Source organism: Nesoenas mayeri (assembly GCF_963082525.1).
Source record: "Nesoenas mayeri genome assembly, chromosome: 13".
In the NCBI taxonomy this organism is placed as follows: Eukaryota; Metazoa; Chordata; class Aves; order Columbiformes; family Columbidae; genus Nesoenas; species Nesoenas mayeri.
In genome coordinates this window covers 12793960-12811399 of record NC_137550.1, presented here as the reverse complement: position 1 = coordinate 12811399, position 17440 = coordinate 12793960, and the positions used below count along the sequence as shown (strand labels likewise).

General features: G+C 43.6%; 1 protein-coding gene across 1 annotated transcript in view; it reads left to right on the top strand.

The window, feature by feature from the left end:
- The window catches only part of LOC308045343 (vascular endothelial growth factor receptor kdr-like), a gene marked incomplete at both ends in the record, with an annotated part of 124908 nt that overhangs the window by 72237 nt on the left and 35231 nt on the right, over positions 1 to 17440 (top strand). The window contains 3 exons of the mRNA XM_080352581.1: positions 197 to 347; positions 3216 to 3315; positions 11312 to 11420. Of these exons, the coding sequence (XP_080208707.1) occupies positions 197 to 347; positions 3216 to 3315; positions 11312 to 11420 (360 nt within the window). The remainder of the gene's footprint in view (positions 1 to 196; positions 348 to 3215; positions 3316 to 11311; positions 11421 to 17440) is intronic.

The following is a 17440-nucleotide window of genomic DNA, read 5'->3' as shown; positions in this document are numbered from 1 at the left end:
TATTTTCTGAAACACCACAACTAATCCCCTTGTTCCAGCTTTCAGTACTGCTGGTAATTTCCCTACAACTTCAGTCGCTTCACTAAATCATCACTTGTTGATCACAGCCAAAAGTTTCAAAATCTTTGATGGAAACAGGACCATGACCACGGATGTATATTTGCTCATTCATTTTTTTTTTCCCCCCCTTCTTTAGAGAGACCCAAAATCTATGAAAAGGAAACTGATTTCGATAAGATTGAGCGGGTGGAATTAAGAAGCAAACACAAAATCAAGTGCACCGTAAGCGGCAATCCTGACCCGAAGATCGAGTGGAAGTGGCAGCCCTGCAGCCTCACAGACACGCTGTAAGTGAACATTCCTACATATGAACATGTTGTAAAATAGTTTGGTAGTTTCGAGACAGTTTTTCTTTCCAGTATGTCTCATTTACCTTTGTTAAAAATCACAAGCAGTGATTCCCACCTGAAGATCTCATGCAGCTGTGTATGACCTTTTTGGAGCTACAAGAACCTTCTATATGATCAGATTTGTGTCAGATAAGTTTAAAGTGACTGAAGATCAGGCTTGAATTTTCTCTAGCTTGACCAGCAATGTCCCTCTGACTTACCAAGGTCTTTCCGTACACCTCTTGGATGCAGCCTATGTGGCTGACTAAGAAAAAACAGATCAGTGCTTTCTGTGTGGAGGTGACACATTCTTCCCCCCTGTAAGAGCTACTGTCAGACAAACCTGCTAAAGAATTGGCTTCATGTAGTTGCCACATGGAAATTATGCCACTTATAAGGGTTATCTTCACTAGTGCACACTGAGCGTGGGTTCCTGTGGCAACACCTGCATTGCAGAAGCTGGGAAAGGTGGCCACAGGTTTCACACCTTAGTGAGGGCTCTTTTTTGTTGAGGTCTGGAGGCAGCCGGTGGTGTGAAGCCACAGAAACAAGTCACTGGGTCAAAATTATCAGAGAGGAGTGAGGCAAGTTAAAGATGCCTTTTGAGTTTCACCTTATACAAGTGGACATTGTCTTTGCTCCTGCTGTTATATGAGCAGAGTGATATATAGAAAGAGGTCCTGGCTGAGGTCTAAATGCTTCCCCTGGTACCCCAGGAGTCATGTATAACAATTCTGACTGCGCTTCAACTACTTCCTGCAATGAGAGGGCTGAAGTCAGCTTTTCCATCCATAAAAAAACTGAAGGCAGATGTAGGAAGCAAGAGAGAAAATTGCTGGGTGGTTCTTCACTTTCTCACCATTTCAATGCTTTTCCAAGCGCTGTGAATGGTGAGCCATGAGACAGGAAAAAGTCACAGAGCAGCTCCTGTCCCAGGTTCTTCTGCTGCAGTGGTTGCAGTGATGTCAGGTGATCTAGTCTCAGGTTGGGTCTAAAAAGTGACCTGGTGTCCCTCCGCAAGGGAAGTAACCTGCTACCTCATTTAGGGACTTACACTGCTCCTGCAGGAATGAAACGGCAGAGATTTGCAGGCTCAGGTGGGGCTGCTGGCATCGCAGGTCAGCAGAAGGCACACAAGCTTGTAACAAGAGTAGAATGGAAACCCCATAAGGAAATAGGCTATGTATTCTGTAGGAAAGCCACAGAGATGACCTGAAATCTTTTCCAGACCTTTCTGTCTAGGGAGAAAGAATTGGACGCCGAATTAAGCCAGATTCAAACCAGTGACCTGATGGCAAGAGACCTCATATAACCCTTGTTCCAGTGCTCTGATCTTATCAATTTAAATACAATTCCAGAGTGGCGTCTACCTCTTCTGGCCCCCAGGGCAGCCTTATCTTTTTCCAGCAGAAGCTGTAGGAGGATTCCTGTGGGAAATGACACAGCCCCCGTTTCCTTCTGTTGTCTCACTTCCTCTCTCTCTCTCTTTCTCTCCTCCCTCCTCACAAGTGCACTTCGAATCCCAAAGCACTATCATTGTTCCTTAGAGCTGTGATGTGATTTGCTTCCTTTGAGTTTTTTCCTTTCATCCTCAAGACAGAATTGTGCCTTGCAGGAAGTCACTCAAGACATCTTCTAATTAGGCTTTTTGAGTGCTATAAGCCCTCCCTTGATGCAGGGTGTTACCTGTGCGTCTTGTGCAGATTTGGCAAAGGCATGGCTGATCTATGGATTAGTTTTCTACAGCATCGGCCCTTGGTTATCACTGGCAGACGTCTGTATTAATTTTACCCCCTATAATCCTGTTCTGCTCCGGCGGGCCCCGAGGCCGCTGGCATGGGCCATGGGAAGCACCGTGAGGACACTTGTGTGTTGTGCACCGTGCTGACTGCTGCAAGGTGCGATCCCAGATACTTCTGGAACCGAACTGACTTCACCAACTGGCCATCATGGACTCGCAGTTTGTAACACGCAGCCGTGCTGGACTGAGCTGAACCGGGAACATTAAAATGAAAGGTTTCCTCGAGTTGTACAACTGGCAGCACCCTCAGCAGGATGCCTGGAGCTCCAGCCTTGCTGAAACCTTTGTGCTGCTAAAAATGGGACCTGTGTCTCTGTCTCTGCTCATTTATTCCAAGGGTTGTAGTTAAAGACTTTTGCCTCGGTGCAGATATACATTTCTGCATGACATGCTACACACACTGCTCTTTCCCCATAATTCAAAAATGAAGACTGATAACTGAGTGCGTTATGGTTATCTTCTGGGGAATATGCAGTGTTATAGGAGCTTTCTGCTATCCCTATCCCAGTATTTATCCATTCTACTCCCTCAGCCTGCACTTCATGTCGGAAAGCTGAGTAGACAAATAGACGCACTCAGCAATATTAACCTCCCCATGGATTTGAATGACTGGCATTTTGAATTTTTCAATGCCTTGCAAGTGCTAAAAGAGCACTTAGAGAGGCACAGCTTCATTGAGCTGGAGTGTAACTCATATTAGCCATGCTAAACTCACATGATTTAATTAGCTCCCCAGTATTTTCTCTTTTCAATCTTCAGAAAGTTTGGGATGTTTCCTTGCTGCTCATATAGTGATCTTTGTCTGCCGCTGTCAAGGTGCTTCTTAAATTATTTTGAAATGTTGCAGTGAAGGAATACAGTAGTTTCATGAAGAATTATCAATCTCCAGCGGCAACAGATTTTATGAGTTTTTAAGACCTAAGATTATTGTCTAAGAATGACATTCTCTACCTTTAATAATGTCCCCTGTGTTACCTGCAGTGAGTTGTTGTTCTTGACCACCACCTTTGCTTTTCTACCTCCAGATGCAACCCCGATGGGCAAAAAATTGTGGTTCGGGAGAATATGTCCATAGGCAACAAGATCAGAAGCATCGAAACCACAAAGCATGAGGATAAAAGAAAGGTATGTGTGCCGAAAATCTGAGCAATGATGTCAGGGAACAGCAGTGGGCTTTCCGGAGGAGAGGCCGTGCTCACGGGGAGCTCTCTCGTGCAGTTCCCAAGCTCCGCGGGCTGTTAGCATGCTTTGAATTCCACAGCCCTGGGATCATTTTCGGATCTCTGCTGTTTATAAATGCTGGGATTCTGGTAATGATGTCACATACCCTGTTTAAAACTCTCCAAAGACTTTTTAGGTCAAAAACCTCTATGTCTCCCTCAGTTTTGAGAAAGTGTAAGACCAGTTCAGTGCAAGAGGGGTCCTGTGAAGCACACACAACTGATAAGGACTCTGAGTTCATTACAATGCTTAGCACTTAGCACTTTGTACTGCCCAGCCTTGCTCTCCCAGTAGCGGGAGTGAAACCACTGTGTAATTGAAGAGGACTATGGTGGCCAGAGATGACTGGCCTGATTTTCAGAGTGAACCTGCCTGCTTCAGCTGGAGGTCTCAACGTGTCTTTACCCATATGGGCTGCCCACCGTGTTACCAAGTGAAGGTGGGTAGATCTCCTTCCTTCTACACTTCCCTGTCTGCTTCCCCTTCCAAACAGCACTGGGAGCACATTTCCCGCACGAACTATGAAGTATCTATTCAGTGCCTCCCTGGTACCTGTGGTGATGCTGAGTGATGCTGTTCACCCACGTCCATGCTAATCCTTGGGGAATCGCTGCCACTGTTCTGCTGTAGATTCAGAGATTTCTGGCCATGCCTTGCAGAAGATGGTGTGGTCCGGTTCAGACTGTAGTTTTACCCTGGTTTGTGGCTTTAGGAGCAGTTTTGCAGCTACAGGTTTCAAGGTAGATGCTCCAGATGCTTTAGCGCCAAATCCTGCAAGGTGCTAAATGCTGTAGTTCATATCCTCACATACCTTGAAGTACAGGATAATCCTGGGGCTACCTCCCATGCTTAAAGTTAAGCACAAAGCTAAAGTGCTCTTCTGGATTGGGTCCAGACTAAATCAGCATCTGGCAGGATCAGTGCCTTAGCCATCTGCTCTTTCTCATGGAGATTTTCCAGCTCTAATCGTAATCTAAAATAGAGCTCTGAAACCATGGAGGTTGGCCTGGGAAGGAGAACATCAGCGTTCGCATTTCATTCCTGAGTTTTCCCCTTGCTGGAAGATATTTATAAATTGGATTTATTTAGTTGGCATAGTGCCCCTTAAGCGCTGTTTTTAATGTGTTCTCTAATAATTTTAGATCTCAGGCAAAAGTAACTACAACGTGCTAATTACTTGTAAAAAATGGAGGTTGGTGACATGTACCTACAAAGTTGCTTCCTTTTCTAAGCCCTTCTGGTTGCTGCATGGACTGACAAGAGTTTTGCAGCTCTCATGGCTACTGTTTCTCTCCATATATACAGTCTATCTAAATATATGATCTGGTATCTGAGAGCTTAGTTTCTATTTGCTGATCAGCCTTCAAGTTACGTTAGTCCACCTATAAAAGGGAAGCGTTTCACAACTGTGGTGCCTCAAGAAACATCTGTTGGTTGCTGTCCCCCATGCAGGGATAGTGACACATCCTCAGTCTATGTTGGTGCATCCTTAGGGCCTTCCCAGCTTTTCCCTATTGCCAAATTTCCACAGAAAGAAAAGATGCAGCAGTCTCCAGTCTCTCATTATTTTAATGTCCTGGTGATCCACTGGTTGAAAACACATTCTGAGGTGATTCCTAACGATTTTTACATCCTGATTAAGATTTATTCAGGATGTAAAATAATAAAAAATATTATTCAAATTAATAAAACTAGATTTTGTGAATCTCAGGTTTCAGCACCGTGTCCCTGCTTACACTAGCAGACAATTCCTCTCCTTCCCCCCTTTCTGAAGTCCAATCTGTGTTAAGCGGAGTCTTTAGATAACAGAACATAATTCAAATAGAGACTGATGAAAACTCATAGCCTTCAGACTTTTTCGTGGTTTTTATCAGTCGTTATTCCCACCAGAAATGGAATAGACAGGAAACAGCTCAATCCATTCCCACCATGTCTTAGCAAGTAATTCATCTGCATTGACTAGCCAGATGAAATAATAAAGATGTTGGAGTCTGACTGAGCGTGGCTTTTACTGACTGTGTTATGAAGCTGGGATTAGCTGAGCCTGGTTATTTTTCCTGTGTGATTTGAGCCTGTCCAATGACAGCTGGAGTCACAGAGCAGAAGGTGGAATTTACCTTGTCTCTAAGATCTCTCAGCATCCCTGGAGTTCATCCTCAGCTGGTTCAGCGACATATGAGAAAATGCATTAACTTTTTAGAGTGGCTAAGAATATGGGAACCAACCCCCAGAAATGACCAGATCCAAAATCTTGCTCAAAACCTAGTTTGCAGGGCAGCATGCAGGGATTTTTCCAGCAGACCACTGATGCCTGACGTGATCTTTGATCACACCAAGATGTTTAGACATCTATTTGACGAAGGTGGCATGTAAAATGGAGGTCTCTTGCCTTATTCATCACAATGATTATTCCATTTTTATTCCACAGAGAGAGAAGTGAATTTCAGCCCTCATGTGTTCTAAGGGCTGGGTCTCATTACTAAAGAAAAGCATGTGGTTATTGTTAATGTTAAGATGTACTTCACTGGAATTTTGGTCAAATAGTGGTTGAGGCAATTGCATCATACTAGTTTAATGTTCCCGGTGGGCTTGAGTCAATATTGAACTTTTCATTTTGTGATTTAAACTACTGTGTAGCTACCTCTGCAGACTGCTTTTTAACACCAGCTGAAACATCCATGAATTGCCTGATTTCCCTCTTCAAGTTGCAAGGAGCTGGATTGCTGTTTCATTTTCTCTCCTGTTAGTAAACTGAACATACTGGTCTGAGCTCGGGAGAACAGGACATAGCAGAAAAGAACAGCAAAATCCATACATAGTTCAGTCCTCACTGGGGCTTTCTCATCATTTCTTTTCTCCCTTTCCTATACATATGAGAGAGTGGCCTGGCCATGTGGATGTTCCTGCAATGAAAATCATACATCTCTTTTGCTGGTGAAATTCACAATCACTCAAAAAAATGACCCAAAATGGCAGGTTTAAACCTCCTGAAGGAACGAACAGACTACATTAGAATAGTGGGATGCGTCTGGTGAACAGAGTTTCCACTCTCAGATGTTTGAGGCTCTACTCAAGCACAGGAGCACAGGGACTACTACACTGTCTCTTGAGAGAGCCTGGCTAGCAGCAGGGACATAAGGAATGTCCCCTTGTCTTCTTGCCATCTTAAATTTCTCACCTGCAACCCCTGGGTGTGAGGAAGAAGCCTGGGGGAGGTCATTGCTCATGAGTAGCCAGCACCCACCCACCTGCCCCAGGGCCAGAGGCATCAGTCCCTCCATGCCACAAGTGGATACCAGTTCCCCCAGAGGCACCTCAAATCTCCAGTTTTCCCCGGGTTGCTGCCCTGTCCAGCACCTTTCCCCATCGCACATACCACCATCAGCTCTGCGGAACGCAATGCTTGTTGTCATTTCACAGGGAGGGAAGCACCCGCTGCCAGAGATGAGAGCAAACCCTGCAAGTTCTCAGCCAACTCCCAGGCTTCTCTTATCGCTTATCCTCAGTCCATCCTTTAGCATGTTTTGAATGAATGAACTAAGATCATGGATCAGAATTGTCAGGCTATAAAAATAAGTGTTATTCTGTGCCATTCAAGTAGATGGATTGGGAGCTAGCTGAATATTTTCTTTGCGGGGTCTCTGGTGACGTTCCTATAATTCCATCTCCCTCCAGCCACCTCCACCCCAGCTCTGCCAGAATTAGACAGCTGAGAAGTTTTCCACCCACTTTTTCTACTCCTCATCCTCGCCCACATACAGCTAACGAAGTGAAAGAGAGAATTGTTAACTAAAGCTGTTGGAGGGAGAGATTAGACAAAGGAAAGAGAAAGCAAGGAATAACAAGATGCATTAATTCATGCTGGCTCCAGCTTAAAAAAAGGTCTCGCTGCTCTGTCCTTACTACAAGATGTCTTAAAACACTCATGGTAGATGGCTGTGGAATGTTATTTGGCTGCTGCTAAAATAGCTCATTTTTATCAGTTTGGGAACATTACAGTGCAAGACATATGGACTTTATTGAACTATTCCATTATGGGTTTTCCCAGCAGCAATGTCTATTTACTTGTCATAGCTGTTCTTCAGAGATCAGTCATTTTATTTCTTTTCTTATTGAGTTTTAAACTTTGTTTATTCTTTTATAGTAATTATTTATTAGCTAATAATCCCTTCTTTGGGCTCACAGTATTGGGTGGCCTTTAGGTTAAGTAATAGGAAATGGAGCCCTTTACTTCCAAATTCAACACAGGCAATCCAAACCGGTCTGAAGGATGTTTAGTGTTTGGTATGCGGGGAACTCACAGGATTCCAGCCCAGCTCCCACTAGGAAGATGTCTAGACGTTACATGCCAATAATTTGGTATTAATTACCATTGGTTCCAGTGCAGTCTGCATAGAAGCTAAGGACAGAACAGCCACAGAGGTTGTGCATGTGGCTGGGGTACATTGGTGAGGGTTAATGTGTCCTTCAGGCTGAACTGCTCTTGACTAGACACAGAGTGGAAGGTGAACTAAAAAGTCCAAACTTCTAATGAATGTAGTATTATTTATTATTAGCTTAATTTATTATTTAGGCTCAGCAGAAAGTGCTGTGCTCTGTCTGGGTGTAGTTTTCTGGGTAGGAAGCATGAGAAAGGTCTTTGGAGAAAGCCCTGCTCAGAGGAGACCACTAGCGGTCCCAGGCAGCCAAGGTCTTTCTGTGATTTCATGAGTCTAGATGGAGCAAATGCCAACAGGTCTCAAACTTTTCTACCCTGGCTGTGATTCCAGCAATGGAAAATACTTTCCCAGGTGCTTGGACTAAGCACACAAAATAGCTTGTCCCCTCGGAAATTTTCCACTCCATACTAAAGGTCCCCAAATGCTGGGACTGTGCCACTCCACCGGGAGACAAGTCTGCTGAAGTCTGCTAACAGTTTTCACTGTCAAGAACAGGAAAAGATTCCTAGGTTTGGCTGCTCAAGTTCAAATTTTCTCATTCAACTTATTTTTGCAGACTTTCCTCGAAATGGTTGCATTGCAATTATAGGGATGGCATTGAGAAGAATGTTTTCCTTATCCCTACATGCCACTATGAGCAAGTACAGGCAAATTCCAAATGTTCAAGCTTGTTGAACTCAGGTTGCCTACAGTAACAGGTGATGAACACCTAACAAAACATCAGCATTGTGATAACATGGAGTTTAACATCTAGGTTAATAGGTGTTACTTTTCAATAGGATCTCCTTGATCTACAAATACTTCATAAAAAGCAGATACCACTGCTGGCTTCCTAAATGTTACTTTCAGGTTCCTTTTGGTAAAAGACAAAACGATGCGGTCTCATAGAGAGAAGGAGGATTTGGATGCCCTTTGGTATAGCATGTGTGTGCTCCAAAGCATCACTCTTGTTGAGGACTGAACCAGGATTACGTTAGTTTGGCAACTGAGAACTTTCTTTAAGATACTGGAAAGATAATTGGACTCCCAGTCTCAGGGATTTACCCAAGAGCACAGCTAGAGTGAAAAGCTGATGCATAATGATCTCAAGGGATTCATCTTATTACCAGAAAATCATTCAAAATCCTTCATTTCCGGCTCTAAAATCACATATATTTCTCTGCTGGATGCTGCTGGTTTGAAAGTCACATTTCGGAAGACTCTGGGAGGTGCTGGTTCTAAGAGAAGACAGTGAAGTGCATTATCGCCTGTGTGTAGCAAACTGGCATGCAAGTGCATAACAGTGATTTTGAGCACATGAATAAGAACATCACTTTTCCTCAGTAATGTTTTTCCCTAGAATTTGTCCCCAGATTGCTTTCCAGCATCATTTCAACATCTTTTTCACCTTCACATGTAGACACAACTGAGATGAGGGAGGATGAGGCCTCTGTATAGCTTTTTGCCCTTTTTTCCTCCACCAGCATGTCAGACTTCTCTTGAGTTATGTAGTTAGAGATGTTGGCATCTGTGTGTCCATGAGTATATGCGCATTTACCTCCGGGCCACCAAATGTAGCTCGAGGCATCGCATCAGATTTTAGAAGAGTCACAATGTCACCCCTGCCACTCTGGACATATTCCAAAATGGATAATTACATTCCCCTTCATGATTTTAACTGGCTGTACAGCATTATCCTTGACTTCCCATCTAGAGCTGTCACTTAGCCAGACTTATAGCTGTTAAACAGCTGTCCAAATTTATCCCCTTCTGCCCTCAGCGCATGCATTTATATTGGCTTTTTCTATTCCCAGATATAAAATTCTAAGATGCGGTAGTCAAGAGAAGAAAGATGTTGGTCCTGATTCAGCAGTAACTTGAAATGCAGCGTCTGCTGCTTAGAGTTGGGGCAGCGCTCCGAACATGCGTTTGGTCATAACCTGTGGCGTGAGGAGCAGACGGCTCCTCTGGGTGATTTTATAGCCAAGTTACAGCTATTTTCATGTCAAAAATAAATGAGAACTGCACAGCTTTTTCTTTGGTGGACACCAGAGGGAGCTGGGTTTATTCATCTCCTGTTTTCACCCCTAAATTTGGTTTGTATCTATTATTGGTTAATTTCTATGTTTAGTGCCCATGATAAGAAGATACTTTTCCATTTACTGGTTATTCTGCCAAGGTGAAAAGGAAAATGTGCCCCATTAGAATGTAAAATGCACATGGGATCAAAACCTTTGAAATTCATTTCCCTATGGGATTTAAAGTGCCAAAGCTCAGAAAATCTTAAGTATCTCTCTGAAAATACATCCCACACAGCTATAGATACATTCATGGTGCAGCTTTATGAAGAGTCAAGGAATGTCTTGTGTGAGTTTAGTTTAGGATATTAAAAAGAAAGTCCAGAGATGCTTTTGTGCACTTCAAAGCACTCTCTGGAGATAAGGACAAAGGGCCAGAGGGTGTTATAAGTTTTGATTCTCAAAGTCCTTTGAGATGACGGCAAAGAAAGTGATATTTGTTCCAAATGTGAGAGCTCAGAGTTCCTCAGGTGAATGGCTGCGGGGGATGCGAAGTAATCTTGCAAGAACATCTCTGTCTTGGTGTGTTAGACCCTGCTTTCTTGCTCACAGCCTAAGGAAAGTACTAGAAATAATTAAAGCCATGACCTGTGGACAGTGCTCCATGAGCTGGTGATGTTGCATCATGACAGGGACAGGGGAGTGCCATACGGCTGGCTCCTCATTAAGAAGTCCCTACACGGAAGGCTTAGCATGTTTAAGACACACAAGTTCTTAAGGATGAGTTCAAGTTCAAGCCCCATGAGTAACTGAACCGCTTCCTTTTTCTCTGTGGTGAAGCTCAGGACAAGTCTTCCTTCCTTCTCCCTCACCATTCTCCCTTTCTTTCTGCATTTCTGCTTCTGCAGAGCTCCCTGACTTACCGCCCAAGTTCTGGTTAAGGCTGTCAGGAAGGGTTATAGAATCAAGGGGCTTCCAAGCACAATAGTCTTTATACCAGATCCATAGGAATGACCTACTTCCCATGCAAATGTGGGTGTCCTGTTACCCACAGAAACTAGGACTGAAAAGCAGAAAACAGGTGGATGTGGGACTGCGTTTCCAGCATCTTAGATGAATCTTCCAGATTAGATGAATCTTTAGCTTTTTGCTGATACTGTCACACAAAGACCTTGGCGGTGTGTCAAAGGGGAACCCTGTTTTTCACTGGGGAGACAGAAAGAAAAGAAGGGGAAGGTTTAAGAATGAGGAGAGAAGAGAATTAACTGGGCTGCGCTGATGTGAGATGACAGACCAAAAACCTAACAGATGCACTTGTCTGTTTTTGAGCTTCACTCATTACTAGAAGCTCCTTTGTGAACTGTTTTTCTCCTATAAAACACAGACTTATCCACTACTCTCAAGCCTGTCTGCTAAGCCTACACCGCATGCAAAGCCTTTACTTGTTCTCTGTTTGCTTGGCAGATTGTGAGCACAATAACTATGGAAAACAGCAGTGCGTCAGGAATCTACTACTGTGTGGCTTCAAACAAGATCGGTGAAGAAGAGAGGAGCATTGAGTTCTACGTCTCAGGTAAAGAACATGAGAGAAATCACACAAAAGCCAGATGCTGATGATCTGAGTTACCTTAAAGTTCTATATGGCTGGTGAGCGCCCATTAAAACTTCTGGGAATCCCACAAGTTGTGCTTGCACTCTCAGGCTCTTCACCACACACAAGGCTGGGTCCTGTGTCAGTGGAACGCAGGGTTTGACATGATTTTGACAGCAGAGCTGATGCCCCTTTTGCCCTTGTTGAGCTGCAGATGCAGGCCTTGATGCTGCCTCTGCCTTAGTGCAACTCTCATGACACGTGAGCGCTGTCCTCACGTAACCTCCAGCAAAAGCTAAATTCTTTGGAGTCTTCTCCCTCACTCAAGAGAATGGTTGGTCTCCAATTAAGTCAGCAAAGGTGAGTAAGGCCGATATTGAGACCTAATCCAGGGCTGGTATCACTGGGAGTTGTTGTGGCACTGGATCCCTGCCTGAGCAATTAGCCTTTGCAGTGCCCTTTGAGGAGGGAGGAGGTGGACATGATATTTCTGCAAAGAACACAAATCCAAACAAATATCTGCTTAACCTTTCAACACTGAAATTCTTTAGCAGTGAGATCAAGCCCTACATAATGCTTTTAGGAGAAATGGGAGTTTAAAAAAAAAAACAAGAGAAGAGTCGAGGGACAGCCTTTTTCAAGTGCTTCACCAGAACAAACGGAACCATTTCTGTGCTCACTTTCTGGGTGAGTGGATGTTGGCTGGTAAATCTGCATCAAAATAACAATTTTTAGAACCAAGAGTGCAGAAGTGTCCTGGAAGGTAAACGTCTGACTCTCACTACTTGGTTTCCTCCCCACGAAGCAAGTCCGGAGGGCGATGCTCGCTCATGGCAGCGCTCTGCTCTCCTCTGCTTCTCTTGTGTCCCCTGCTGTCTGACCCTGTTGCTCTAAAGTAATTCAGAACATTTCAATTCGACTAACCAAGAAAGGGCTCACTAAACATTCTTACCACTCTTATTACACAGAACTGCTAATATGAAAAATGTCATCCAACAATAACGAAGCTGGTGCCGTATGGGGGAAAGATTTTACCTTCATTTACATCATCTTTGTACTATCCCAATGCCCAATGGAGATAGAAAAGGGTTTAAGCCTCCAAAAGATATTTTCTAAAGCCCTAACTCTTATTTACTTAGGAAAAGCCCTCCAAGGTGCATTTTTGGCAGATACAGCTTAGACCTAAGACGTCCTCAAGATGTCCAAGGCAGGCTGAAGACCAACTATTAATTTGACACTTCACCACTTCCAAGTGTTGAGTCTTCACGTGGGTTTGTTTCTGCTCTGAAATCTGCCAGCTATTATGTTTGGATGGGTTACTCAAAGCCTCATGTTCCCAAGCTATTCACAGGACTTTGTAACACTTGGTGACCAAAATTAATGCCACAGCAACTAAATAAGCAACTACCATAAGGTCAGATTCAAAGGGTTAGATCGATCCATGCACCTTTCACAACTATGTTTTTTATTTTAATAATAAAGTTATGTAGGGTTTTTTACCCCACAGTGGGCTAATAGTTCAGATTTTTTCTTTGAGAACAATCTAGCAATGTTGTGAGACACAAATGTTTTAATCATGCAATTTTAATTATGAAGGAAATGATTCACTTGACAAAATTTCTGGCAGTGGTTATGGTGGAAATGTTTTCACCAAAACAGACCAGGAGGTGAATAGGGCTTGGCAAGATAGATATATTCTCGGCTGTGAAGAAAAGACTGTGAGAGCCTGTGCCGCTTTGGGGAAGAGGCAGATGCTGGATGAGCATGACTGACTTTTATAAGTGCCGTGTTTAAAAATAGTGCTGTTTATGGATTAGAAATGAAATCTTTCTACATGTGTCCATCCCGCTCCTAAAGTAGGTCATGTTGCAGTGGTAAAAAAGCAGCAGAGTGACCTCCTGCCGGTTTATTTTTACGTGATGCTCCTCTGCTGAGCGATGCGTGTTACTCCAGCTGCTCTAAGAGCTGCTCTGTCTGCCCCACAGATAAAACCCAGTGTCTTCTACTGGGTGCACATGGAGGAGGTCAAGCGACTGCCAAGTTACTCGCACCAGGAGTTGCCTCTGATCTCCCTGTTGGAGGGACATTCAGGGACAGTTCGGGAGGTACCAAACCAGAGAAGTCCAAAAGCATCGGGTTCTGAGCAGGGCGCTTTACAATTGCTAGGCTGATTCATTTTATGCAGATTGAACCTAAAAGCTGAGATAAAGCCTGAGTTAGAGACTGAGAGCACACGAGCGATGTGTGGGCCTTGAGGACATCTAGCAAATGTTGCTAGCACTTCACAGTGCTCTCTTCTCTGCAAGCTGCTTGTTGTGGGATTCTACAGCTAATTCAGCAATTTGTTGATTTTTAAGAGCTGATCTCCCATTATCTCCTACCAACAAACAAGCTGGTGGATCCTGAACTGCTGTCAAACATTTTGGTTGAATTGAGCTTCTTTAACTTCTCCCTGGTAAGAAATCTGAAGGTGATACAGAGGCTAAACTCTCTTTTTCCCTCAAAAACCTGTTCCGGTAGGTCAGGAGCAAAATGTTTGGTCAGGACATGGTGCTGTGACAGGGAAACTTCATCAGGTGGTGTCTGGGCTGCCCCTGCTCTTTGGGGACATGTCTTACTCCAGTCTGCTGCTTCATCACCACCACACTCATTTCAGAAAAATGTATTTATCCCAATGGAATAATGTCAACAGTCATTTTGTTCTCCCACTGCAGAGCCCCCATGAAAACTCCCACGGACACCAGAAATAGCACTGCTATCTATTTTTAAATCATTTCTTTGCCAGCAGAATTCATTTCACTGAAGGGTCAACAGGATTCCGAGATCATGCTGAAATCAAACCATATAAGGGGTCCAATGAGATGAGAAATCTTACCATTCACTGTCAGCCCTGACACCTCTCTGAGCTCTTTCTGCAGATGTCCTGACTGTCTGTGTCCCGTTGAACGTCTCCTAAACCTGCTCCTGGCAGCAGAAACTCCCACAGCAATGCAATATAACAGCAGTGTTATTCATTGTGCCCTGGCCTGACTCTTATTCCAGTATTTTTATTTTGTGTAAATCATTTTTACCGCTTCTTGCTGAAACAAAATCTGTCTCCTGCCTATCTTGCCTACCTCGTTTTTGACACCCGTGTCCTCATTTAAGTCAGATGACTATTTTGTCATGGGCAATGTGGATGAGCCATCGGATGCTCAGAGCTGCCACGTGTCATTGTCGCCCACTGGTTACACACCAAAGGACACCCAAGACAGACTGCAGCCTTCCTAGGGCAGGGAAAAGCTGACCTGATGTCTCCTGGAGGTATTCTCAGCCACTAGCAAGTATTATTTACCTTCTAATCTCTGGTCTGCACCTTGGAAAGGGCAAAGGTATATTACTGTAGGTCCACAGTAAATCAAATTCTAGCCTTTGTGTGATTGTACTATATACAACAGAATGGGATCCCACCCATATGAAACCTTTGAATGTTCTTGGAATATAAATGAATTATGATAAGAATAACAAATAATAACAAAAGGCCTTTTTCAAGGGCTTATCTGATTGCAAAAGCAACTCTGAAAAATTGAGTTAAAGATTTCTACCAGAAAGAAAGTATTATATTTCAAACATGAGATAAAAAACTGCTATCAGATACTGGAACAATGATGAACGGGGCTGTTGTACAACTGCTTGCCACTTTCAATTTGGTTATTGCTGACATGTTTACAGGATTTATGAAAAGCTCTGTGCTGTTTCGCATGGTAGGGCTCACCCTTTCTTTTTCTCACTCTCCCTCCATGCTTATTCCTGATGGCAACCCCCCCACCCTGACAGGCACCGGGATGGAATCTGGGACGAAGCAGAAGGTTTGAATTACGCAGATTATTGTGCAAAGCACAGGAAATTAAAACCAATTAATTCCTTGTAAATACAAACGGAGCCAGACTTTCTTTTGATTTATGCTGACTTTTTACCTTCCCCCAATGGCTCATTTCCCTATTCTGCCATGGAATCCCGCACAGTCGAGAGTGAAATTTGCAGCTACTACACTGTAATACAATATGAAAGACAAATGTTTGGTGACTGCTGATAAAAGAGAAAAGGCCCCATGGTGCATTCTTTTAGCCAACTTATTAGGAGTCTTATAAAACACTGTATCTGTTCAGAGAGAGGAAGTTAATGACTGCTCAGGTTCAAGATTGTGTAAGCAAAGTAGTCTAAGAGATGAACTGACTTATAATGTGCTCTCAAAAGTGCAGTTCCTCCCCAGATAATCCAGGTAGGAGGAGAAAAGAGAGAGGAGAGCAAGAGAGACTTGTTTTTCCTCTCTTTCTCTTTCCACTGTAATGAAAATCAATGAATATTCTATTGGAGCTGAAAGAGCTTCTTGAAAGGCTAACAAGATGGAAGAGAATAGCACAGGTTCCAGCTAAAAATATTCCAAATGCTAAATAAAAAATGTCAGTAGAAGAAATGATAAGAAAAACAAGCCAAGCCTCTGCTCCCAGAATGTTAAGTCGGTAGGAAAAACTCCGCACTGGTGAAGTCTGGTATCAAGGCAAAACTATAAAGCGTCCTTCACAATTTAGGCTTGGAATTAAGACATCGAATTAATAGGGCATTTGCACCAGCGTGTCAGGGATCTCAAGGCGCTCCAGCCCGTGCTGTCACCCTGTGCACAAGGTTGTGCTTTACCTTAGGAGATGTAGAAGTGTTTGAATTGATTTCTCTCCCAGTCATTGGGAGAGACTCACCCGGCAAAATAAATGGGACTGCAAGTTGTAAGAAGAAATTCTGCTGAAGGAAAGAGGCAGAAGAAATTGCAAGTGGGGCTGCCAGTCTAACTACTGAAGGCCCAGGTTTAGCTTGCCCCGCAGATTTGCAGGGGTTCACTGCGGTTTACCTCAGCTAATGTGACCAAACTCCCACCTCATCACTTTACCTGGAATCCCTTTATATTTTCACTGAGACCCAGCACTTGGGATCAAGCATAACGCAGGCTGGAGGGATCTCAGGACGGCTCACTAAAGAACTGAGTCTAACCAAAGTTCCATCTAGCTCAGCACTACGACTCTTGCCAGAGCAAGCAGCAAATGCTTAGAAGAGAAACTAAGAAAAAGGCAAGTCAAAAGGGCACTTTTTCCCTATTTTGGTTTGACAGATTCAGGAGAGATGCTGCTCATGCCACAGCCCCGTGTTTTTACTGGACCTTAATTCTTCCTGTTTAGAGAAGTTCTGCTGGCCTCAGTCTTTCCCCTGTTTTTGATAAGCATGATCTTGACATGTTGGAATCCCAGGGCATCAGATGTGAAGGATGGGTGTATTCCACACGTCAGTTTGAGCGTACAGCTAGCACTAAGCAACTGAGCCTAACAAAAACACTGTGTAAAGCAAACGGAAAGTTCATGAAAAGGAAAGAAAAGAAAAATAATAATTTCCACAGCTGTGGCCTGAGGGGTCTCTTCTCTTTTTGGATCTTTTGTAAAACATTCCTGATGCCAGTCTTTAAAAAACATGAAGCAAAGCTTATTGGTTCTATTCCAGATGACTTGTGAAGAAGAGAGACTTTTCATCATATCTGAAAGCTCCTTCAGGGCTCTGTATTTTATGTAATATATGGTTTATTATAAGGCAGATTGGTTATTTCAACAGTCTCGCTATTTATGCTCAACTAAAGCTTCGGCAGAACTTTTTGCCGGAGTTTGCAGCGTGAGGCCCTGGCCAACTTCCAGCTCCCATGTGGAACTTGTCAGATTGCAAGTGCAATGGATACTTGCTCCCCTTTAACTCCTGTCCTTCCCCAAGTACCATCCATTTCATCCTAGCTTGAGAAAGCATCTTACTAACAGCTCGGTATTGAAGCAATAATCCATCAGATTTATTGCAAACACTGTTCAATGTTCAGAAGGCAATCCAGAGCAAGTCCTCCTAAACTGTCCCATCCCTGTACCACATCTGGTACGTTTTATAAGGGCTTCCTCATAACTCTTGGCTGCTTGAAAATCCTGACTTAACAGGCA